Genomic DNA, 24,510 nt, shown 5'->3' on the forward strand with positions numbered 1-24,510 from the left:
CTTGCAGCACCTTCTGATACAACCAAGAGTTAACAGCAGAACTCTTGTATGGTTCCAGTGGTATCTGGCTTTATGAGGCTTCTGGTGTTACAATGGCTTTCTAGAAGCATGAACGCAGCCATATTTTATTTAAAAAACAAAAAACAAAACATGATAAGCATGACTGTTTTAGTAAAGCTGACAGTGGGCTAAATAAAGTTAGCTATTGTGTGTGTCTGATCTTTGTGCCATCCCAGATAAGTCCATCATGTAACTTTAGGTTTACAAACAAATTACTCATTGAGATTTCCTTCATGACAGCTGAATCCATTGGAGAAACTTCACAAAGCATTTTATTATTGTCCTTGTTCTTACTACAGCTTCAACAGACTCCCCTGCTGCTTCTGTTGACTCAGAAACAATAACACTAAACAGTGGAACACTGCAAACATTTGAGATTCTTCCAGTGAGTAATACTTGAGATCACAGTTACTGGCTGTTCTTATGCAAAACAAAGGTCAGGTGTCCTTAATAGAACTGTTACTGTCTACGAGGAAGTCAGATTGCTGAGGCCAGATGGACAGTCTAGACATAGATGTCCACTTCTGTGTCATTGTCACTTTGCTGCTTCTCCATGTGAACATAAACAAATGTGTTTACCAAATCCCAAAATGACAGTACTACTGAGGAAACGGTATAACTGTGCTGACTCTTAGACTGGAAGTTTCTAGTTCCAGTCCTTCTTGGTTAGTTAATACACCCTATTTGTATAAGTGCAACGACCTTAGATTCCCAGCATTGATGTAAAAACCTGAACAGGGCAGCACATGCGCACCTGCAATTCCACCATTGTGGGGTTTAAAGGCCACCCAGTCAAGCCATGTCGGGGAGCTCCATTTCAGTAAGACACTGTCTTCAAAAATAAGTCGGAGAGAGACCGAGGAAGACACCTGTGTTGGCCTCAGGCCTACATACACATTTGCACATGTGTGTGCTCGACACACTTGCTATCAAATGATCAAATTCTAACTGCAAGGTCACCTAAGAGAAAGGAAAGTACCTGTTGACGTAAGAACTTATACGTGAATGCATAATTTCAGACTTTGGGTTAGCAGTGTGGTCACTATGCTGGGTAGGAGCCGAAGCTACAGCTTCAGTCAGCCGTGCAGTCACTGATAAACAGGCACTCACCCATAGTGTACTAGCGTGGCCTTCAGTGAGTCCAGACATTGAAAACACGTGTTTGGCTTAACACTGGGTTTATCTACTTGTAGCTCCATAAGTGGAAGAAAATCTTATGGCTCTCACTTGAAATTCCCCAAACAAACATCTGGATATGATAGGAGTAAATCTTGGTTGACTCTAGCTAGCGGAAAACAGGTCATAATTTAAATGATAAGGTTTCTTTTAGGGGCAATGAAAACCTAAAAAAGCAAAAGCCCCAGTTCATGTCTGCCTTCCTAATGTAAGCCTAGAATTAACTCCCTTTATTTTATTAAGAAAATGTAACACTATTCATGTTGTTTCAAGATTTAAAGAATTAGATATTAATACAGTAATTCAGTCAATACCCTTTGCTAGATCCCTGGGAGATGACCAGAGTATCTACAGATTCTCTTTCATCTCTGACTGAAAGTGGTCTCACAGCAGGAATGTACAGTATATTTAACAGTAATAAAAACAGAACTTGTTTATTTTTACTGGGGAAAGGAGTTAAAAGGGTTATTAGTTGTTATGTTAAGGGTTTTTACCTAGGAGGTTATACAAAATGTTTTAAGAGTCTGGCTAGGGCTGGAGAAATTGCTCAACAGTATGAGCCCTAGCTGTTCCTCCAAAGGACCCCAGCTCTGTTCCCAGCACCTATACAATAGCACATAGCCATCTGTAATTTTAGTTCCAGGGTGAGATTCAACACACAAACAGTGGGCAAAACACCCATACATGTAATTTTCTTGAAATACATAGACTTAAGTGTATTAAAACACTTGAAATATATATGCAGATATTCAGTATTTGGAATGACTCCTTGCTATCTGCAGTAAATACCTGTAACATTTAGAAAAATTATTGTTTTACACTTTTCAAGAAAGCAGAGAAAAACTCCATTTCCCAGTGGGCGATAGGCACTCGAACAATTTTTATGTCTACCAGCCCTTTCCATGAGACAGAGATATTATCTCCTTGTTAGCAATAAAAAAATAAAACCCTTGTATTCAGGGATTCTAGACACAGGAAAGATTTTGGTCAAGACAATATTAAACTGAAAAAAATATATTATCTAGCTTACCCACTACCTAATGTATAAGAATACTTATTCTGCAGGTTATTAGGATAACCAAGACTCATCATAGAGCCACTATGACGCTTTTTCTAGTCAGCCATCTCTTCACGTAGTGTCTTCAATTTTCTGACTATATGAGTATTTCATAACATTACTCTATAAAAACACTGAAGTAAATAAGCACTGCTAATATACCTTTTCAAAAGCTTAAACTATTACTAATGCGAGCAGGGGATTATGTGCCTTGATGGTGATGGCGAGAGGGCAGAGGATAACTTGCAAGAGTCTGTTCTACTTTGTGGATCCTTGGGCTCAAACTCCAGTTTGGTTGCAAATGCTTTAGTGGGATAAGACATGTTGCTCATCTTAGAGTTTATTGTTTTTTAAACTACAGCAAAAACATTTAAAGAGGTGATTGAAAAGTGGGTTCCTGTATTGCCCATGGTGGCTCCTGAATCTACTGTATTGATACATAGTTGAAACCAGAACATAGAGCTGCATGGGAGTAAAAGATAGTAGATGGTTGGAGACAGTTTACATAATAAAGAATATTCAATTTATCGTTTGTACCTTCTTGATTTGCAAGTGCAGTTGCTACCTACTAAATTCAAGTCAGTCTTTAATGTAGCTCTAGAGTTAGTCTGTAGGCTTCTGTATCTGTGCTGAATCTCGTTTTCTTCTTTAGTCTTTCCATTTACAGCCTACTGGTACTCCAGGCACCTACCTTCTTCAAACAAGCTCAAGTCAAGGCCTTCCCCTAACACTGACCACAAGTCCCACAGTAACCCTGGCAGCTGCTGCTCCTGCTTCTCCTGAACAGATCATTGTTCATGCTTTATCCGTATGTTATATAATTATAATTTTTGAGTGCCTATTATGGGTCAGGATTACTTGATAAAAATGTAGTTTGGGTATCAGAGTATTTTTCATATTACTTGTCCTTGGAACAGTATTTTGCATGCAGTTCTTCCCTGGTACACCTGTAACCTCCACTATTTCTTTAACAAGAGCGATACCCATTCAAGTAGGAAACGTACAGGAGGAAGGGACTCGAAGGGGTCATAAACACAGGCCAGAGAAGGGATGAAGTAGCTGCAGAGGTGAAAGGTATGGGAGAGGGAGATGGTCAGTTCTTCTTCACTTTGTCATTGATAGTTCCCATTAATGTGTTACAGCCGGAACATTTGTTGAACACAAGTGACAATGTCACAGTACAGTGTCACACACCAAGAGTCATCATTCAAACTGTTGCTACAGAGGACATCACTTCTTCAATATCCCAAGCAGAACTGACAGCTGATAGTGATCTTCATTCATCTGATTTTCCTGAGCCTCCAGATGCACTAGAAGCAGACACTTTCCCAGATGAAATTCCTCGGCCTAAGATGACTATACAACCATCATTTAATAATGCTCATGTGTCTAAATACAGTGACCAAAATAGCACAGAACTGATGAATAGTGTCATGGTCAGAACAGAGGAAGAAATTGCTGACACTGACCTTAAGCAAGAACCACCTTCCGACTTAGCCAGTGCTTATGTTACTGAGGTAAGCTGTGTAGAAGATTGCAGCTTGTTTTGCCTTGGGTCTCACAGGTTCTTTAAAGGAGAGATACTCTGTAGTACAGTGATTCTCAACCTTCCCAACGCCAAGACCCTTTAATTAGGTTCCTCATGTTCCAGTGATGCCCAACCATAAAATTATTTCGTTACTTTATTACTACAAGTTTGTTAATAACTATTGTGAATTGGAATGTAAATATCTGATATGCAACCCCAAACGGGGTTGAGAATGGGTACTCTAGTACCTTCCTTTTTTATTTAGCCTCACAGAATATAAACTCAAAAGGTCTAAGTGAATGAGTTCTTGTTGCTGGCAGAAATGAACAGGCATAGACACCTGGGCATAGTTCCTTGCTGAAGTGTCCCCTCTCCACAGGCAACAAGTTGAGAGACACTGATTGCTTCATCGCCTTTAGGTGGGGTGGTTTAGATTTTAGGAATTATGTATATCCCACGGTGCCGCGTGATTTTAACATGGAATGTATTTGAGAGCTACATGTTAACAAACATGACATGGACTCACTGGGGAATGTAAATCAGTCTCCTTCTCTTTGTTTTCTCTTTTAAAATATTCTGTAGGATTTAGAGTCTCCTACCATAGTACACCAAGTTCATCAGACAATTGATGATGAGACAATACTTATCGTTCCTTCACCACATGGCTTTATCCAGGCATCTGATGGTATCGACGCTGAGTCTGTCTTGCCTTTGACAACACTAACAGGTACTCTACTAAGACTCTTCTCATGAGCTGGACAGTTAGTAGGGGGTCAGGTAGTTGTTTTATGCAGTCATGCTAATTTTCTCTTGATCTACCGTGTTCTCCTACACTTTGGTAAAATAATTGGACTGAATGGAGAATCAGTAACATATATTTAATACTAACTATTTAAACTTAACTCATTACAGATCCCATATTTCAACATCATCAGGAAGAATCGAATATAATTGGATCATCTTTGGGCAGTCCTGTTTCTGAGGACTCAAAGGATGTTGAGGACTTGGTAAACTGTCACTAGATTGTTAGAAGCAGGTACTTCAGGAAGCCACATTGTTGACTACAGACTACATTGTCTCCAAAGAAAGGAGCCATCCCAAGAGTCTTGGTCTGCCATTCCTCTGGCCTGTGCATAGCTGCTGTGCTTAAGCCATGCACATCGTTGCTGCTGTTACCTTTTACCTCCTTTTAAGTAGATCATCTGAGGTCCAATTTTATAAGTGTGTTATGATGGAGGACAGGAAGTGTGAGCTGCCCAGACTTGTTAAGTTTTGTGTCAAGAGGGAGTTGCAGTCACTGCAGCTACTTCTGTCACCAAAGCTTAACTCCTCTGGTTTACATCTAAACAGTAATACCCATCTCTGCGGTGGACACTGAGCTCTGCCCAGACTCAGGCTGGTCTGCTTACAATTCAGGTTATATTAGCAACAAGGTCCAGCTCACCTTAGCAGTGACTTTCAGAAAGACTAACTTAGGAGTTTATGACATGACCAGCATCCAGGTCCAAGATCATGGGAGGTGGCTGTGATGGTTAACCCATTGCTGGCAGTGGGAGCTGACTGAGGCAGGGTAAAGGACGAAGCAGAGAGTCAAGAAAATTCACTACAGGTCTTTGGTTTTTAACTTTTAAAGGGAATGTGGGTAAAGTGGTAACACAATGCACTGGTAACCAAGCAGTTATCACCCTCATCAGAAACCAGTCCTTAGTTTACAGTTAGCACTTTGAAGTGAGATTAAATGAGGGGAGGTAATATTGCCTGTATTTGATAACCATGACTTTTTTTTATTACACGTTTTACTATATAAATTGCCCAGAAGATAGTTGAGGGGTATTAGAGTATGCTGTTCACTTAGTGCATTACCTGGTGGGGGTACAGTATAGCTTCTCCCTCAGGCACTTTTAAAAAACAAAGTTTGCTTCTGTATCAAAAGAAAACAAATCAAGAGTCATTCCTAAGGTAAAGCCAAAAGTAGCCTCTAGGGCTTTAATGATATGATCCTTATAGAAAAGTAAAAAAAAAAAAAAAAAAAGGAAACTTGTATAAATTATTTTATTTATTACTGTAATTAGATCTTCACAATCAAAGTTGTCTTTTCACCATCTGTTTTATTAATGTGAAACTGTAGTAATAAGGAAAAGTTGGTTGCCTAGGGAACAATAATTGTATATTCAGTTTAACAGAAATAAAAGAGTATTTGTCTTAAAATGCAAGATTTTGAGCCATGCAATTAAATTGTTAAAAAAAAATTTCAAAACTGAAAATCCTTTGCTATTTAAGGGCTGGAATGTTTCAGCTTTTTAAAGGAAAGCAGAGATGTATGGTACAGCTCCCTTGCAAGAGGGGATTCAGATTCACAGTTAACATGAAAATCATGTAGCAGACGTGTGTGGAGCATTCTTCGTACACTGGTTTGCAGCAGTGACATTCACATAGATTTCCCAGCGTCCTGGTAAGCCCGTGTCTGCAGCCTCACCTTCCCACATCGTGGAAATACAAGTTCGCACATATACACAGCATGATGATAGAAAACAAGATATAGTAAATGAGATTCCTAAATTTCGGTTCTAAGTCTCCTTGTCGATACCAGTAGATCTAAAAGAAGAATCAAGTAAAGATTTAGGTAATGACCAACTATTACAGTGTTAAATACAACTCAATGCTTCTTTATACGGATAGCGTTAAAACTTAATTGTCCTGACATAGTCTTCAGTTTAATTCTTTATGATTCAAGTAGTGCTAACTAACAAGTGTTTCCATGGTCCAACGTCATGTGTATTCCTGTTTTTGTTATCATTGGGTTCTAACCTCAGAGTAGTCACTAATCCGGCTAGATGAGAACATGTGTCTAGATACACTTTTAGTATATTTGAACCACCAGGAGGGCAGACACAAAGATTTATGTCACTGACTCAAATTGGATATGTAAGAGGGCCTACATAAGTAAATACATAATTTAAATACCTCAACCTTGGTCACTCAGGGCTGTAGAACATAGGAGACAAGAAAACTTCAAAGATTCAACCTTAGACTAGCTCTACTCAAGTGTTCACAACCTATGTAGGTTTGAAATAATTTAAGGATTTTTTTTTTTTTTTTGGTTTTTTTTTTTTTTTCGGAGCTGGGGACCAAACCCAGGGCCTTGCGCTTCCTAGGCAAGCGCTCTACCACTGAGCTAAATCCCCAACCCCCTAATTTAAGGATTTTTAAAACAAACAAAAACCTTTTGTTTTGAAAAATGGTGTTAGAGGTCAAACCCCTGCATGTTAGATCATCTCTCCCACTGAGCTGCAACCCCATGCCCAGGTTTTCCTGTTTCATAAAGTTTCAAGCCCAACAATTAACCTAAATAACAGAAGAAACAACTACCATCCTCTGGGGTGGGGCTTGTTTTTGGTACACAAAGGGGTCTCTTTGTTTCCTGACAAATGTAATGTGATTTCTATATGCTGGGAGGATCACAAATCAAAGTGGATCCGTGTGTAAATATCAGGAGCAAATCTGGGGGGAGTTAAAGGAGAGATGCCCTATTCTAGACCCAGGGGCATTGCCACGTAAGCGCTTACAGACACTTAAATTCTGTATAGTACTCACAAGTATGCAGGCAGTAATACTACTCAAAGAGATGCAGACAGCAAAAAAAATATTCAGTGGTTTGGGAGGTAGTTGAGGGAACAGAAAAGCACTGACCAGTGTTACCTGTATGGAGAGAAATATGTTTAAAAAAAAAAAGGCCTTGAGCAGAATTCCAAGGTGTGGTTAGACTGAGGCGAGGCAAGGTAATACATTTTACATTATAAAGTCATGTTTAAGTCAGTTAACACTTTTTTCTAACTTTCCTGGTAATATGAAAGAGGGCAAAACAAGTCTCAAAACAAACGAAAAGCCAACATTAACAGTGAATCCCACTCCCAAGATTAATCTGATTATCCTGGTATTATAATTATTCCTAGCAAGTGAATAGTGCTCATTTCAGCAGAAGATAAACTAAAATTGGAACAGTAAAGAGATTAGGATAGTCCCAACACAAGGCTGACATGCAAACTCATGAAGCATTCCATTTTATAAACATCGTTCCCAAAAGTGGTATAGCACACACGCATGCAGAAACTGTTAATGCCTATTTGTTTTCAATATTGCCAGGATACTGTGGAAAATTAAAATGACAAAAGTAAAAGGGAAAAAAATAACTGAATATGCACAAAGCTGGTTTGTCTTAGTTTTATGATAAATCTGAAGCAAGAGTACAGTAGGTTTCTGTTCCGCATTTTGTTTCTACCTTGTATTAAAAAGCAATGGGCAAACTAAGGTTTGTTCTTTTTGACAAACTTAATCCCTATTTATCAGACTTTAGGAACTAGTTTTTAGTCTGATAGACCTATATAAAATGTGTATCACATGTATTCTAATGTGCTACACAGAATTTAAAAATTTACTGTGTACTAGCTAAGTCTTTTAAAACTTGGCCAGAGAACATTTAAGGCATTAAATGGGAGAGGTGGCGGTCACTGACAGAGGAGTTGGTTACTGGCACTATCACTTTTCCAGATTTACTAAGCAGGTAACAGTGGCAAACTGCTGACTGTCTTTGCTGTGACTGTCATGTTCTACATGTTTGTACCCTCATTAAAAGTCTTTTGTTTGGGAAGAATTGATACTAAAAGTTCTCAATGCTGGCCAGCAGGACAAACGTGGCAAAACAAAAACAAAGATACTTACTAGGATCAACAAGGTGGTTAAGCCGCCAACTACTAAATTGATGATTCGGTCCTGAAAGAGACAAGAGTTTGTAAGCCAGGTGACTTGCATTCAGCTGCTGCCAGAGTGGAAGCTGGGACAGCACAGAATGAAAAGACCAAGGGCCACGTTGGCCCTCTGAGGTCTTCCAAATAAAAAGGCTGTGGTAATGAGAATGGTTCTGGGAAATGAGGGACACTGAGGAGTGTGTGTGCCCTTAGGGGTGACTGACTATTCCTAACTGAGGAGTGATGGGGGATGATGCCCACGGTGCCAGGCATAACCTTGGCACCAGATTAAGAAATAGGAATGTATGTGAGTGGCATACGAAGCTTCGGGCCCTGGCTACCTGAAACTACTTGACGCTGTTAGAAAGGACCAGGGCACCATGCTGGAGGGAGACAAAGGCTCCAGTGTTGTTTTTTTCTCCAACTTAGTAAGACTTGAGTGATGTAAACAAGGAGTTATTTGACCCAAGAGTTTTCTTATGGTTTCATCCCTATTCCAGCCAATTCTATAAAATATCTGAAGTGGGGATAACCTAAATATTACAGGCTAAGATAAAGTGAGCCCAGTGTGTTTTAAAGTACCTGACAAAAATTAGAACAAATCCTGAAACCAAGCTTAACTATGTTACAAAGTAGTAAGGTTGGCAGGTCCTTTATAAGGTTATAGAACAGAGGACTAGAGTTGTCACTTGCCTGGCGTGTACAGGACCCGAGTCTTGAATGCTCAAGAATACCCCTATCCTTGGGGAGGGGGAAAATTACACAACAAGGTTGGGATTTAAGACTTGATTAGGAAACAGTACTTCAGAGCCAACCAGAACAACGTATTTGTGCGAAGCCAAAGCTGGAATGAATTCATATTTATGGAGCAGGGGCTACTGGTCTTCCAGCCAAGGCCTTGCACATGATGCTAGGCAGACTCCATAGCACTTTACTCTTTTAAGTTCTCTACTTTTGAAAAACACAAAGTGGCAGGCAAAGGTGGGTGTGTAGTAGGTTTGGGGTGTGCCTGATCTATGCAAGGACATAGCCTAACTTCACTAAGAACTCAACAGATCTTAACACGACCCACCAAAAATTAGACCATTTCTTAGTAAAGAGAGCAACTTGTTAGCCACTTAACTTCCACGCAGGACTAATGCGTATGTGTTCATCAGAGTGCGTAAGGATAAAACCTGTACACGTCTGCAACTTTCAACTGGCTATTCTGAGGGGATCTTCTCTCAAGAGATTTGCAGAAATGTAGTATGGGTCTTCATATCCTAACAGCTCTGTCACTAACAGGTATATATATATAAAAGAACCAAGGTAAATGGCTGTTTCCAAATGTCACAGCAGCCTGTTCACAAAAATCAAGAGTAAAGAGAGAGGAGAAAAAAATGAACAAAACAGATGGAGAGCCAAATGACCAGACATGTCTTCTACGAGGGCACTGGGGTTATGGCCTGCTTAGTGAAGTGCCTTCCTTCCACAGGAGCCAGGCGGCCTGAGTTTGGGTCAATCCCCAGCACTCACCTAAAAAGCTGGACGTGAGGCCTGGATAGTTGGGCCCAAGTTTGATTTCCAGCACGTTCTCAAGCAATTCACACTCGTAACCCTAGCTCCAGGGGATGTGACCCCCTCTTCTGGCCTCTGGGCACACACTGTACACACGCACACACAGTTGTGTTGTGTTCTGTGAAAGCTAGACATGGCAGCGTGCATCTCTAAGTGCTCTCCTGGAGTTAGAGGAGATGTAGAGACAAGTAGGGCTGCAGAGCTCAGTGCCAGAGTGGCTAAACTAAGACCTTATCTCAAAGTAGAGGTGGGAAGCGATAAGGGAAATCACCGAACACTGACCTCTGACCTCCAATGTGTACGAACATACATACGTACACACACACACACACACACACACACACACACACACACACACACACACATATATATATATATATATATATATATATATATATATATATATATATTGCAGTATGACCTGCACATGAAGAGGCTCAGGAAAATTAAAGTGCCTAAGGCTACAATTCTAAATTAAACAAGATGGACAGGCCTACTTAGCCCATAAAAAAACTTCACATTCCTTGCTAAACAACATATCCTAAAAGCCACTACTGCTGTCAGTTGACAGATGGCACCTCACAAAGCCTATTAGCATGTCCTGTTAGCCTATTATGATAGCATAACTGCTGTCATCATGTAATGCAAACAATCCCCCTGCCTGGCTTCTAGACACTTGACAGAATTTCCTCAATCAACAGTTACTTTGCTAAAATGCAGCCTTTCTCTTGGTTGTTTCTGAGGTCAGCTGTTTAGAATGTGGCACAAATGCTTAACAATGTTTGCTTCTTCCCAGCCAGAGCCTTGCCCTCAGGCCTCCTGCTATTGAGAGCCATAAACCCAGGTTAGAAGAACTACAGAGTTCATTAGAAATTTCTCACTTCTAATGCTGTACCCAGATCTGCTTACTCCAATATGGTATATGGATCAGTTGCATTAGCCTTACCTAAGAGCCTGTTTAAATGCAAAATCAAGTGTCTGTCTGTCTCTCTGTCTCTCTCTCTGTCTCTCTCTCTCTCTGTCTCTCTCTCTCTCTCTGTCTCTCTCTCTCTCTCTCTCTCTCTCTCTCTCTCTCTCTCTCTCTCTCTCTCTCTCCTCTGATCTGCTGTGTCAGATAACATTTTTAACAAGATCTGGTATGAGTCCTGAGCAAACCACTTTGATATAGTTCAAAGCTTACGGTAGAAATCCTTTGTCTGGGACAACGATTATATTCCCGGGTTCAACAGGCTCTTCTAGCCAATCTCCAAATCACAGAACAGATGACTTCATCACTAGTTAAGGTGTCAAAGGGCATTTAAGGGAAGAATGTGCTCCAGATTGGAGATATATAGTACATGGAAACAAACGCTGAATTTATAAGATACACTGAAACTCAAGTTTTTCTGTCTGCAGCTAGTGTTATTTTTCCCAGAAACTACCTATTCCATGCCCCCAAGTTTTATTTTTATCCTAGTTCTTAGATTTTTCTGCCCCTGTGTGACCCCAAGTGGGTCCTTTAGCCTCATCTCATTTGATAGACTAAAATGCACTGAATATCAATAGTTTCAACAGTTTCTAATTCTGAATGTGCTTCAGATACACTTGGGGTCAGACAGGACTAGTCACCTGGTAACTTAAAAAGTCCCCAACTTGCCTGGCCAGTCATTGTCCAGCATATTGTTCGAAGGTACAGGCCATCGACTCACACTCAGGTAGCAAAGGCTTTTACAGGATACTGACAGTAACATCCATGAGTCAGCAGCCATCATCCGCTCTTGGGAAACACCGTTGCTCTAGAGTTTAGAATGCTCCCAAGCATCATGGTCAACCTTCCGTTTCCATAGCAACTTGTCCCTACTCCCCAGCTTTTGTGGGAAACATAAAAGGCCATGTAACAATAAAGATGAAGCCGAAACTCTAAAGGAGTTTCAAGAACACTTAGAGGCAGGAAGAGGGAAGCACGTTCATGGGTGACACCGCCTGTGAAGTGATTTCTGACTTCATGTCTCCTCCTCAGTGAGGCTTTGCTCTCTATGGCTTCATTACTGGTGCGTCAGAAATTCAAAAGGGAAACTTCCCAAAATAAACAAGGGTATGCTTCAAACTATACATTATTCTGAGCAGCATAATCAAATCACGTCGAGCTCCATCCTGCCTGTGATCTAAACATCCTTTCACAGTACTGACACTACACAGTACCATGCCCTTCGGTGGAACCAACTCAGCTGTCAGATCTGTTACGGCACTTGTGTTCAGTGACACTTCTACACAAGAACGAGGCTGTCAAGATAAGCCCCCGAGTGCTGCTTTACATACCATGGTAGAACCTCTCAAGTTGGGGAGGAGGAGTTGCTGGGGTTAATGACATCTACTGTACAAACACATCTGTGAAGTTCTGCAAAAGGGAAAAGTTTGTGCTCACTTCACTGTTGCACCTCAAGAGGGAAGGGACAGCCACAGTGTATGGTTAGTACTTAGCTAAGAGGAAAGGATATTTTATTGTATATGATTCCAAGTGTCTCTTGAAGACGGGACACTTCCAAGACGTGGCAGTTCTCACCCATCAAAGTATGTAATCTGGATCAGCAAATGAGGCAAACTTGTGGCTCTAGGTAGAATTTGTTATGTGATATTGCATATAAAATGCAGTTTTTCATACACAACCAGTTCTCATACTGGTCCTTAAAATAAGCTAAATATAGGATAGGTGCACTCACAAAATGGTGAACTGTGAATTCGGAGGTGGAATGGTTGAGAAACTGCTCCCAATTTGACGATCCCTCATCCGTAGCTGAACTCAAACATCTCTTTAACTTCAAACCCTTTCTGGATATCATCCCTCAGGAGATTCCCACTTCAAGACGCCCAAAGATCACTCATTTTACACTTACTAAATCAAAGTGAGACACACTATCTGTGTAAGGCTGGCAGTTAGTAGTGGGGATAGGTGGCCTCTCCTTCAGGATTGCACACTGTTGGTATCTAGGGAATTAAACCAAAAGTGTCCAATGGCATTTCCCTTAAAGCCTCTTGCCAGTAGAGGGAGCCCATCTCTGTCTTGGGACCTGACCTGTATACAGTCAACAATGGCCTGCATGTGTATGGGATGGGCATGTAGCAGAACAGCGCCATCTAGGACACACATGGTCCTGCCCAACATCCTCTCAAGTGCTTCCTGGAACCACACTTCAGGCATCTCTTGAAAACAAGAGATACGTGGCAATTCCAAACCTCCCGCAAATAGCTCACGCTCCCGTGTACTAGTCCTAGACTGAACAAGTCAGGACTTCACCGGGCTGGACATTTTGTTTTCCAAGCCAGCTTAAGACACCTCTCAGTCATACAAACTTCACTTCCTCATCTCAACTATGTGCTATGCCAAATCCTTCTTGTCCTACTCTTTTACCTTCTCGCCTCCTGTCCCCAAAACTGGACCACATTCATCAAGCCAAGCATAGCCAATCTGCTATACCAAACCTATGACTTAAGAACCTCCTTTGCAGAATACGTCAGGGGTTAGCAATTCCAGAAATGCAACGAAGACTCCCTGGAGGAAGCCTCTTAGGAAACCTGGCCCTGAGCCACATGGCTGAAAATCCTCCAACAGCCACTGAGGACTGGCACTAGGCCTAGCTCTGGATAAGTCTTAATACCTTAAAACTACTCATCTCGTCCTCTATGTGTCAAATGTTGGGGATGGTGAGGCCAAAGCTTGTTTTATTCTCAGACTTTGAGCCACTTCATATAATAGAAGCCCAGCCCAATAGTATACTTTCTAAGTTTGTACCATGGCCTATGCCCTTGTCCTCCCAGGAGAGGGCCTTTTCCTATCAAGCCATGAGCCTCTGAGAGCTGCCAGTGTTCACAGTGACCTCACTGTCTTCTCAGTCCTTTCTTGAACCCATTATATCAGTAGTCATCCCCCACAAAAAAAATGTTGAGCAAGAAAGGAATGCCCAGTTTCCATTCCATCCTAAAGAGGATCTCAAAGTGGCCTGCATTGCTGTCCCTCCTGTACCCATGCCTTCCTCAATCCGTCATCCCCGTTTGCACCACTGGTCACTGGTTCTCAGGGAGACATACCACCGGCCATAGAATCTCAAGTCCCTCCAACATCAGAAGAGCCCCCTTCTACTTAGATTTTATGCTTTCACTTTCTGTTCTTTCTATAGTGACTGAGAATATAACACAGTAGATGAACAGTGACCAGGGCACAGATTGGGGGGAGGAAGGCAATGAGGAATCACTGCAGTGTGAAAGTTGAGAAGCCCTTTTTAAAGAAAAGCAAGGAAATATACAGGAATCCACAAGAGGGCTGTTGCAAACAAATCTATGCAGCACTGGCCAAAACTGATACAGAAATGAGCTGTCACCTTATGTAGTGACATCCTCTCCAAATTTAATATGTAAATAATCTGCAGGGCTGACTTTAAGAGGTGTCCTCTTTGAAGCCAGGCATGGTGGCTGTGGTGGTTTGAATGCTTGGCCCATGGGGAGTGGCACTACTATGGGGTGTGGCCTTGTTGAAGGAGGCGTGGCCTTGATGGAGAAAGTGTGTCACTGTGAGGCAGGATTGTGAGGTCTCCTATGCTCAAGCTCTGCCCAGCATGGAATTGCAGTCTCCTCCTTACTACCTATGGATCAAGATGTAAAACTCTCCACTTCTTCAGCACCATGTCTGGTACATGATGCCATGTTTCCCATCAATATGATAATGGACTGAACCTATGAAACTGTAAGCCACTCCCAAGTAAATGGTTTACCTTGTAATAGTTGCCTTGGTCATGGTGTCTCTTCAGAGCAATAAAACCCCTAACCAAGACACTGGAGCATGCCTTTAATCCCCCTACTTAGAAGGCAGAGGCTGGTGTCCCTCTGAAGACATGCTAGGTCACATGTCTTTTCTCGTGGCTCATATGTGCTGATGGGATGACAGAATGTACTTTTTCACAACAGAGTGAGTTCTAGGGCAACCAGGGCTATTTAAAAAAAAATCTGTCTGGGAAAAATATTTATAGAGAGAGGAAGGGAAAGATAGCATCTTTGGGAAGTGATTAATACACAAAGGTTGAGGGGTGCCTGGGATCAGTACCTCTCAAAGCCTTTTGTCAATCCATTCTGCTATACTGACCACATGGCATTTCTGCCCTCCCCCTGGCCCCCCCAGGGGCAGCAGCAAGTCACCACCTTGAAAGCAGCCCCCACCGGATACTAATCCTGCTGACTCCTTGGTCTTGGACTTCCCAACCTCTTAAAAAGAATGAGAAAATTAATTCCTGTTTTCAATATACACGCCAACTGGCAGTTTGTTCCAGGGGCACCAATGTACTTAGAACAAAAAGCCAGATAGAACCGAAAAAGCAATGGTAACAGAAGAAAAAGTACATTGTCATCCCTTCAGCACATATGAGCCATGAGAAAAGACATGTGACCTGGCCTGTTTTCTGGGATGTAGTTGTGGACCTCACCGATTCGCACTGAACTCTTGAGATCTATTGTCACCATGCCCGGTCAACCTTCTACTCATGCTTCTAGGTCAAGACTCAGAATCTGACCCGATATTCTTGAGAACTCCAACTATGACAGGGCACAATATAACATTTATCAGTTCTTAGCTTCTTATCTCACAAACATCTGAGGACTGGGTACTCCTTCTAGTAAGGGAAGCAGAGCCAACTTGCTAATGTGCAAAGCCTACTAGGCAGACTTTCTCCTCACTGTTCTCTTTAAGTGAGGCAGTGACAACTGGAGCCACATCCTAGCTTCCTGTTTCCTAAACTTAAGGATTTTCATGGTGTAAGTAAGGTTAGGAGATAGATTTTCAGAAATTACTTTGCTTTCTTTCCAGTCATAGAGGAAAACTTTGTGTCATACAAGCTCTAGAAATGGCTGGGTAAGATAGCCATGAGAGGGGACAAAAAAAATACCCTGAGAAGAAATGAAACATAGGAGATTTCCTTTTACTGAATGAAGAAGTAAGAAACCACACGCTCTGTCAGTGAGTTGGTTTCTTCTGGGCTGCACGTCTCTGCCTAAATGGGATCTTCCCCTTATAAGCTCACCAGAGACAACCAGGGGGACATGAGTGGAAAATGAGACTTCTTGCCTCACTGGCTGACTCTGTGAACAGTGAACTCTGCCCAGCAGTACAAGTGTTCTGAGACCTCCCAACGGAACAGTGAACTCTGAACAGAACCATAAACAAAGCTCAAGGCTGCAGGTGGCTGGCATGGTGGCACATTCTTTTAATCCCAGTATTCAGGAGGCAGAGGTAGACTGATTTCTGTGAGTTTGAGGCCAGCCTGGTCTACAAAGTTTGACAAAAGCCAGGGTTATGTAGAGAGACCCTATCTCAAAAATTAATTAATTAATTAATTATTAATTAATTTAAAAAATGCAGGTCTACTGACAACACATTTTCTATTACCACACATGGATTTGAATACAAAATTCCCTCTTCTTTTTGATCAACTTAATTGAGACATTTATTAATTTCCCGTTATTTCGCCACATTCACGGTTTGAAGCATCTCCAGGTTATGAATATTTTTGTATATTCATCCCTGCCAGATTCCCTCACAGATAAAAATGTACCTGAAATAGATTGTGTTCCCTGAAGCACCATTTATGGAAGCTAAAGTAAAAATAGAGCACAAACACGGTCCTACATGTTTAAGGGGAGAAAAACAACCATCGTCGGTAACCACAGAAGAACACGATGACGAGGCAGGGGCATGGCGGACCCGACTTGCAAACCTTCTCTTCAGCTACATACCGACTAGTAGGTTTGGATAAGTCACTTGGCATTTAAGATACACTTTTCCAGTTGTATACAGATCGCTACGCTGCTGCAAAGATTAGGAAGTAAAAGTCCTCACAACAGGATAATTAATGCTCAATGGTGGCCATGTGCAATGGGAAGTCTCTGAGCTTAGTGGGGGCTGAACTGACTCCTCTGTGCTTAGCCCCAACTTCTAAAGCAGCCAACAATTTTTAACTCATTTTACTTCCACACAAGTCAACAATCTGGGCTCATCAAATAGTATTACCATATCTACACACAACCGTGAGAAAAATAGTTATTCAGCTCATAGGAAGTAGCCAATAAGGACACCTGAGCAAAGGTTTAGTCTTCCCAGGGATGGTAAACATGAATCAGAGCTTCCAGGGGGATAGGCTCAGTTTGTTTCTCACACAATACTGTATTATACACTCATTTAACACTGGCCTCCGCTATATATACCTCAACAGGAAGACAGCAGTAACTGAACTGCCTGAGAGTTTAAAACACCACTTCCTGTTTGGGCAGCCAGCGTACCCACATTTCCTAACAGAAGTGGCCGTTGTTGTAGAATCTCCCAAGCATACAGGTCACGTTGGGGTGATGTTAATCCCTCACATTACCCTAAACCTTAATATATTTAAAAGCCTTACATAAGAAGGGTCAAGAGCCTTGGGAACACATACTCTAGAAGCAGCCGCCTCTAGCCACGTTCCTCACAGTTACACACACCAGTGCCAGGAGGCCCCCTTGACAGCCAGGTTTGTTGGAGGAAAGCAAGGACAGAGCGGGGGCTGTAAGGTTCCAAAGTAGAAAGTAAGACTGACTGAACAGGATTCAGGTTTGCCGGGAGAGAGAGCACTACAGGAAGACCACAAAAATCAAGAGGCGCTTAGCTATGAGGTCAAGGAAACAGTTTGGTGAGTGAAAAGCACTTGCCACACAAGCCTGATGTCCTGAGTTCAATCCCCAGAAGCGAGGGAAGGGGGCAGGGGAGGGGGGGTCCAAAGGTCAGAGGAGAAATGTGACCTTGGACGGAGCGGCCAGAGCAAGGTATGACTAGTGCATCTCAACTCTCTCTGGATGTCTTCTACAGAGCTTTCCACAGGAGTCCCAAGTCCACTGATCTTGAGATAGGAGGAAGAAAACTTAAGGAGTGGAAAGGAAGAGTTCACTGCCTCTGTTTGTCCAGAACTGCAGCTTGGGCACAAGAAGGGAATGTGATTGGGCAGGCTAGATGAGAGAGACAACGATAGTTCCTTTGAGGGAGACAGAGCTGTGCTCACTAGGTAACACAGAAACTAGGCTGTCGAGAGAAACTAGAAGCTTTGGCTGCTCGGAGGGCGGCCTTGTGGGGGCCTAAGCAAGAGAAGGCAGCAAAGACACAGAGTCCTTAACCACAGCTTTGTCCTTAAATCAGCAAACAATAACTAAATTAATTAAATTTAAAGGGGCTAAAAACCACATAAAGAGCATCTTACATTTCTCATCTCGCATTTGGATAGTCCCCGTTCAAACAACTTGCCTAGGGCACTGCAAGCAATCAAAGTTTTGCCTCTTCTCTTTGCTCGCCCCTTTACTGGAGGACAAGAGGAGAGCATCTTGCTCTCGGAACCACTGTCAAAAGCCTCAGAGCCCACTGACCTCTGCAGAAAGCCTCTCTTCCCCTTCCCATCTGCTCTGGAGTTCACTGCAGTAACTCCCTAGCCTCACCTTCCACCATGACATTCCAATAGGGTGCTCACTGCTCTTCTTAGATCAACTACAACGACTTTGCGAGCAGTCACCATCACGGGAACACATGTGTCTGGAAACCAGTTTCCATCACATCTCACCAGGGGAAGCGTTTGTCCTCTGCCCATCTGCATTAGCCATGGGGAAGTGCTTCTTTGCTCTCTCCCACTGGAAGAATCATGGTCCCTCTTCTCACCCAGGTCCACACAGCCTAGACAATTGAAACTGACTTACCTAAGAAGTAATTATTAAGTCAAGAAATGAGGACAACCAAGCCTGGGCAACTGGATACCCTTCCACTGCAGAGAAAGATGTTTTTCTAAAACCAAGGACTAAACAGGTTTTAGCAGCAGGGAAGGAAATAGAGGAGCCAAAAAAAAAAAAAAAAAAAAAAATAGAGTCCTGGGTCCACCATAAATCGCTCTATAGACCCATCTTGGAATGTTCCCACAATGAGCATAAAACACTACCAAAGCAGTTCAAAAAAACCACTCACCCACCCTTATCAACTAGCATCTGAGTGGAAAGCCAGCACATAGAGCTTCTGAAACTCTCACACAGAGTTTAAAAAAAAAACAAAACTTAACCATAAGTCACTAGTTTTGGAACACACTGTCCAAATGATGATATCGGCCAACTGTGCTTAGTACTGAGATATACAGCCCAGTGAACTGAAACGGACTCCAAGCATAAAGCATACACTGACATCCAAGACAGTATAAAACTAGTTATATCCTGAAACAACAGAACTAGTTATATCCTGAAACAATGGGTTTATCGGTCTAAATATTTTAGTAGGTCTATAAAGAAATTCTAAATTACATATAAAGTCCAAATATTTCTTGGCAGAGAGAGAGAGAATATGAATATGAATGTGTGTGTGTGTGTGTGTGTGTGTGTGTGTGTGTGTGTGTGTGTGTGTTGGGGGGTGTTGGTACTAGGGATCAAATACATAGGACCTTGTCCCATGTCAGGCAAGTGCTCTACCACTGAGCTTAAGTCTGTTTTGTGGTGTTTTAGTTGGTTGTGTAGGTGGTTGGGGTGGGGGTGGGGGTAGGGAGTGTTGTGAATAAAACCTGGAGTCTTAAACCTGCTAGGAGAACATGTAACCCCTGCACCTGTGGTCCACATATGGGTAGCCCTGTTTTAGAGACTACAAAAGCTACAACACAGCCATAGAAAAACATCAGACATTTATTATTTTGCTCTCTGCCATGCTTGGTTTCCACCTGAAAGAAATGCACTATGGGAAAGAACTTAGGAATGTTTTTGGGTTTTCGTTTTTGTTTGAAACCGGGTCTCACACTGTATCTCAGATTGGTCTGGAACCATGGAGCCAGGGCTGGCCTCAGACTCACAGCAATCTTACTGCCTCCTCCTAGCTGGGAAAAGATGGTTTAAGACAGTGAAAATAACATTCTGATATTCTGACCAAGACTGGTAACATTTTCAAAGGTATCAATGAGGTATAGTTTCTCACAAAATACGACCACTGTTCCTTCCGTCATCCCTCACTCAGAATAAGAACTATTTTAGTCGCTCCATCTCCGAAGCTATTCCTAAACCTCCCAACTGAAGACTGAATCAATTTGTAATTCCAGTAATTGAAGTCACCGAGGTCATTCAAGTATGGAAGGCCGGAGATCCTTCTGGTCTGCCCACCCGGGGGGCCTCTCAAGGTCCACCAAGTTTTAAGTTTCCTCTTCGGGGGTAGATTCCAAGAGTGAAAATTCACTACCTGAGCTGGGGCAGCCCTTCACCCCTACTTCCTGGGAAGAGGCAACAAGTATTCGAATGTCTATAATATGCAAAGGGAGAGCATGCTATGCAGGCTACATTCCTATTTTGCCAAAAGGAAGCTGGCAAAATACTGGCAGAGAACTGGCTGAACAAGTAATACTGTGGAAGTTCACTTCCTTAGCGGTACAACAGAAATAAAAACATCTGTCTTAGAAAGGACTCTCAAACAAAGAACGCTGAGTGCCCAGCCTGTTGCCTAGCGCTGAGGAAACACAAACCCTGGGACGCCCCTCTGTCTGGGCGTCAGTGTTCTTTGCCTTAAGAATTAAGAGATCACACCTACCACTTCGAGCCTATACCATGTTGGTTGTTCTAGGGAAATGAGATCACCAAATGAGATCTCTTCGTCCCAAGAGAGTGGGCTTTCCCCTGTCTGGATTTTCTCTGCTAAGTAGTAGTTCACCATTACCAAGTTTCCACTTAGGTGGCTATTGTGTCTAGTTTCCTGGCATCTGAAAAGGAGTAAGTGAGAGCCACTCACAGGAGAGAGAGGAGAGAGGAGAGATTGACTGCCCACAATTCCCAAGAATCCTCCAGCTCTAGTGGTTCCTCCCATCTAAGGGAATAGCTGTACTGAAATCTGGCCTATCACTATTTAGACTCCATTCTTGTTCCTGTCCCCAACTCAGGCCTACAAATAAAGTTCTCTACTTGCTGTAGACAAGGACAGATGCTTCTCCAGATCAGGCATCTCAGTTTATTGAAAACAGGTTTTGCCCCACATCAAAGCATGGGTCACTTTCCTTTCTCCGTTCCATGGACTTTATAGGCAATGGTCCCGTCCACCTCACAGGACAAGTTGTAGCAAACTTTTAATTATTTACTATTCTTAACTTTTACCTCGTTGACACCAGTGCTATGTTCTGAGGCTGCCTGAGTAGTGCAGGGCATTTATAACTGGTGTACGCTTGGTCTCAGGTGTTTCGTGAACAGAGATATATTTAGACACTGGTGTCCTTGGATGGGTTTCAAATGGATGATGGATGGTAGGAAACTTTTAAGCAGTAGGCATTTGGCTGGCCAATAGCATCAATTATTTCTCAATATCTACATATTTGTTGGGGGAGGGGTTGCTATTTTGCTTCTAAGGTTTCTGGTTTTGATTTGGGGTCAAGATTGAACTGTGTACCTCAGTTCATCGTGAGCACCTGAGGGCGATCGATTCTCCTACCCCAGCCCCCCAAGTGCTGAAACTGACATAGTGAGATACCTCACCCAGCTGACTTCAGTGTCTGCCTCAGTCAACAAGTCCACCTGGAAGCCTAGGGCTGCAGGTTAGAAGTCCGAACCACTCAGACTCCCAGTCAGTAGTACTCAGGGAGCTACGTGCAGGAGGTAATGAACCTCATTTGTGGACAGTTGGACACATTTTTCTCACATCAGTGAAACCAGTTTCATCTTCTCACCTAAAACACATGCCCTCCATGCTGTGACACCAGAATCCCCACATTATGCACAGATCTCCCATTCTTGATTGCTTTAATACCCAGGTCCCAACGGATACACTCGGAGGCTCAGTGGTGTCTGCATTAAGAGGAGGAACGTTACTGAACCTGAGCTCCCGAGCGTGGTAAGCTGAGATTATCTGGTCATCCATCTTGAAACGTCTTATGAAAGCACCCCAAGATAAATCAAAACCCATGTGGAATTTAAGAATAAGAATAAGCTGGCAGGTTCCCAATTTGGGCTTGCCTGTGACTACCAGGTGCAGAAGCTCTGTGTGTTACAGGCTCTTCCCACGAGGTAAGAAATCCAGCTCTACACTAAGAACAGCAACTTTTGAAAGGTTTACTGCTCTTTATCAGGGGTCAGGGGGCAACGGTCACCAATGCCATTTACAAGTCCGGAAGGGGCGGGGTGGGAAACAGCAAGTTAATCTTGCCCAGACTTCTGATAAAGTTGTATGCTGAGTACAGACTTTCTTGATTGTCCCCAAGACAAGTATCATATCGGGGAAACAGCAAGTTTCAGAAAGTTAATGCTAGGGCCAGAGGCTCTATTTAATCAAGCTTCTTGAAAACTGTTATACATTCAATGGACTTATATAATGCCTCTGCCTATTTGAGGGCTGGGACCCTTTGTTTGATCACCTGGGATGGTGGCCAACATCCACCTTCATGGAATTGCTTCACATCCTCATCCCCTTAAGAACTCTAGTTAAACCACCATCAGAAGCAACCCTGGGCTCTGGGCGCACTCCTGAAACCACTAAAGCTCTGAACGCACACCTGAAGTGTGCAGCTCAAAGTGCGCTGCTTGTGCAACCTTCGCAGGGCTCTCATTCCACCGCGGGGATTTCCGCACTCTAGTGAAGGGCTTCCCACAAACTGCCCAGAACTTTCTGAACTTTTCTCCACTCCAAGCTGCTCTGGGTGCCGGGTGCAGGGCAAACATCCCAAGAGGGAGGGAGGCGGGATTGCAGGACCAGCTCTTTCCAAGCACTCTCCAGGCCGGCTGCAAGGAGCCAGTGGGATGGCGGAGGCCGGATTCTCGCACTCTGGCCCGGGGCCCACTCCCGCACTCACCTTGGCAGACGTCTCCCCAAACAGAGGTCTGTTATCCAGGCCGCTGGTCCCATAGGTCCTGGTAGCAAAGTCCTCCATTTTGGGGTTGCTTCGCTCGTCCCCAGCCGCTCAAAAGCGAGTCCGCATCAGCTCGCGAAGTCCGGACGCCCGCCCCTCACGGCGCACGCATGGCCCGGGCCCTGGGGGCAGTGGGGGGTACGGGAAATCCCGACGGGACGACTGTCACTCCCGGGGGCCCCCGGGCCGCTCCGCCCCAGCCCCGCCGTCCGCCTCTCCAGCGGCTGCCGCGGAAAGTGAAAGGAAACAAACAGCGCTTGGCCGCCGCCCTGCCCGCGCCCGCCGCCCCCAATCTCTGCCGGGCTCGGCGGGGAGAAAGTTTGCCTGACGCGAGTCCCCCGCGCGGCGGGGCGACCGGAGTGAAGTTGCGGGCCGAGCGCCCCAGCACACCACCCTAGCTCGGCTGAGAGCTCCGCATCCGCCCGCTCCGCGTCCCGTCCCCGTGCTCCCCGCAGCCCCGGCTGCGCCCGCAAGCCAGACCTCGGCGTCCCGCGCCGCGCGCGCGGCGGATCCTGGCAGCGCCCGCACCCGCCGCGACCCCGAGCCGTGGCCCCCAGACGCCAGCGGGACCCCGGCGCGGTGCGGCGAGTCCCCTAGGCTCTCCGGTCCGGGACCCGCGGCCACTGTCGCAAACTGGTCGGGCCCGCCCAGACCGCGTCACTACTCAGGCAGCCAATCCCACGGGCAGAGGCGCCGCCTCGGCTGCAGAGCTTTATTTACAGAGGTGCGGGTCCTCCTACCCGAGCGCGGGTCTCCGTTTCTCCGCCTCTTGGCAATTAGCGGCTGCGCGGTGCAGGTAGCCCAAGCCGGGTTCCGAAGACAGCCTCGAATTTGTCGTCTTAAGACCCATCAGCCTGCTTTGACCACTCCAGGATCTGGATTTGGACACTTTACCGGAGGCAGTTGTGTATGCTTGTTTTATTCTGTATTCCATACAGAATTAGAGGTCCTAGTTTACATAAACAAGTAGAAGTGGTGCTAGGTATTTCCTTGACTGGTCCAGTGAGGGTGCTGACTGAACCCGTTTGCTGCCACACACACAGGCCAGAGCTTAGCATCCTGGGCCTCTTTGAAGTCTTGGGGCTTAGATAGCTGAATGGAAGTGGACAAGCCGCACAAATACCTTCGCTCTAAATTTGAAGTTCTTCCTAAACACTAAAATCCAAACAGCTACACGGGATTAGGCTGACCCTAGTACCTAGATTCAAAGGAGCTCTGAAAGTGTTAGTGTGCAGGAGACCCTAAGGTGAAGCGGCACAGCCACGTAACGCTTAGAATCTAGACACGGGTTCCAGTGCCACGCAACAGTTTAGAACAAGGGATGGGAATACTAACCACGACGAACTTCCAGTGTTGAGTACACGTATTATACGTATCCCTATCGTCCAATCGTTATACGTGTTTTACAAATTAGCTGTTTACTCACGGCTTCTCCTTAGCAACAGCAATACTACATAATCCAGCACCCACTTCTATTAAAAGGTTCTATTTAAAGGTTCATATTAAAAG

At 43.8% G+C, this 24,510-nt stretch overlaps 2 protein-coding genes, 1 long non-coding RNA gene and 1 pseudogene across 9 annotated transcripts in view; 3 read left to right on the forward strand and 1 right to left on the reverse strand.

Annotated features, from left to right (window-relative positions):
• Dmtf1 (cyclin D binding myb-like transcription factor 1) overlaps window positions 1-6,078 on the forward strand; it is a 40,425-nt gene extending 34,347 nt beyond the window's left edge. For 2 of the 5 annotated variants that reach the window (XR_015685225.1, XR_015685223.1), the window contains exons 14-18: window positions 360-445; window positions 2,946-3,101; window positions 3,436-3,810; window positions 4,404-4,548; window positions 4,734-6,034. Coding sequence is in view for 2 of the 5 variants with exons in the window: in NM_001439580.1 (NP_001426509.1) it covers window positions 360-445; window positions 2,946-3,101; window positions 3,436-3,810; window positions 4,404-4,548; window positions 4,734-4,843 (872 nt within the window). In the remaining 3 variants the exon portion in view is untranslated. 5 annotated transcript variants of the gene reach the window in all.
• Window positions 1-24,510, forward strand: part of LOC148006238 (uncharacterized) — a 901,378-nt gene that overhangs the window by 478,027 nt on the left and 398,841 nt on the right. The gene's annotated exons all lie outside the window — the stretch shown is intronic.
• Tmem243 (transmembrane protein 243) lies at window positions 5,858-23,683 on the reverse strand. Of its 3 annotated transcripts, NM_001109219.1 has the most exon segments (5): window positions 5,858-6,416; window positions 7,416-7,520; window positions 8,541-8,591; window positions 22,945-23,123; window positions 23,482-23,683. In NM_001109219.1, coding segments are annotated over 4 exon segments (357 nt in total). In that variant the 5' UTR covers window positions 23,023-23,123; window positions 23,482-23,683; the 3' UTR covers window positions 5,858-6,293.
• LOC120102603 (U6 spliceosomal RNA) lies at window positions 7,788-7,888 on the forward strand (annotated as a pseudogene).

Source organism: Rattus norvegicus, chromosome 4 (assembly GCF_021556685.1).
Source record: "Rattus norvegicus strain SHRSP/BbbUtx chromosome 4, alternate assembly SHRSP_T2T, whole genome shotgun sequence".
NCBI lineage: Eukaryota > Metazoa > Chordata > Mammalia > Rodentia > Muridae > Rattus > Rattus norvegicus.

Bases quoted from the DNA above. Each gene is read 5' to 3' on its own strand.
- Tmem243 (XM_087658576.1), bottom strand. From the start codon at position 23,022: ATGGAGGACTTTGCTACCAGGACCTATGGGACCAGCGGCCTGGATAAC. The intron at 8,592-22,944 runs GTGAGTGCGGGA...TGTCTCTTTCAG, and splicing joins TTGGGGAGACGTCTGCCAAG to GACCGAATCATCAATTTAGT. The intron at 6,417-7,415 runs GTGAGTACTATA...TTCTTCTTTTAG, and splicing joins GTATTACTGCCTGCATACTT to ATCTACTGGTATCGACAAGG.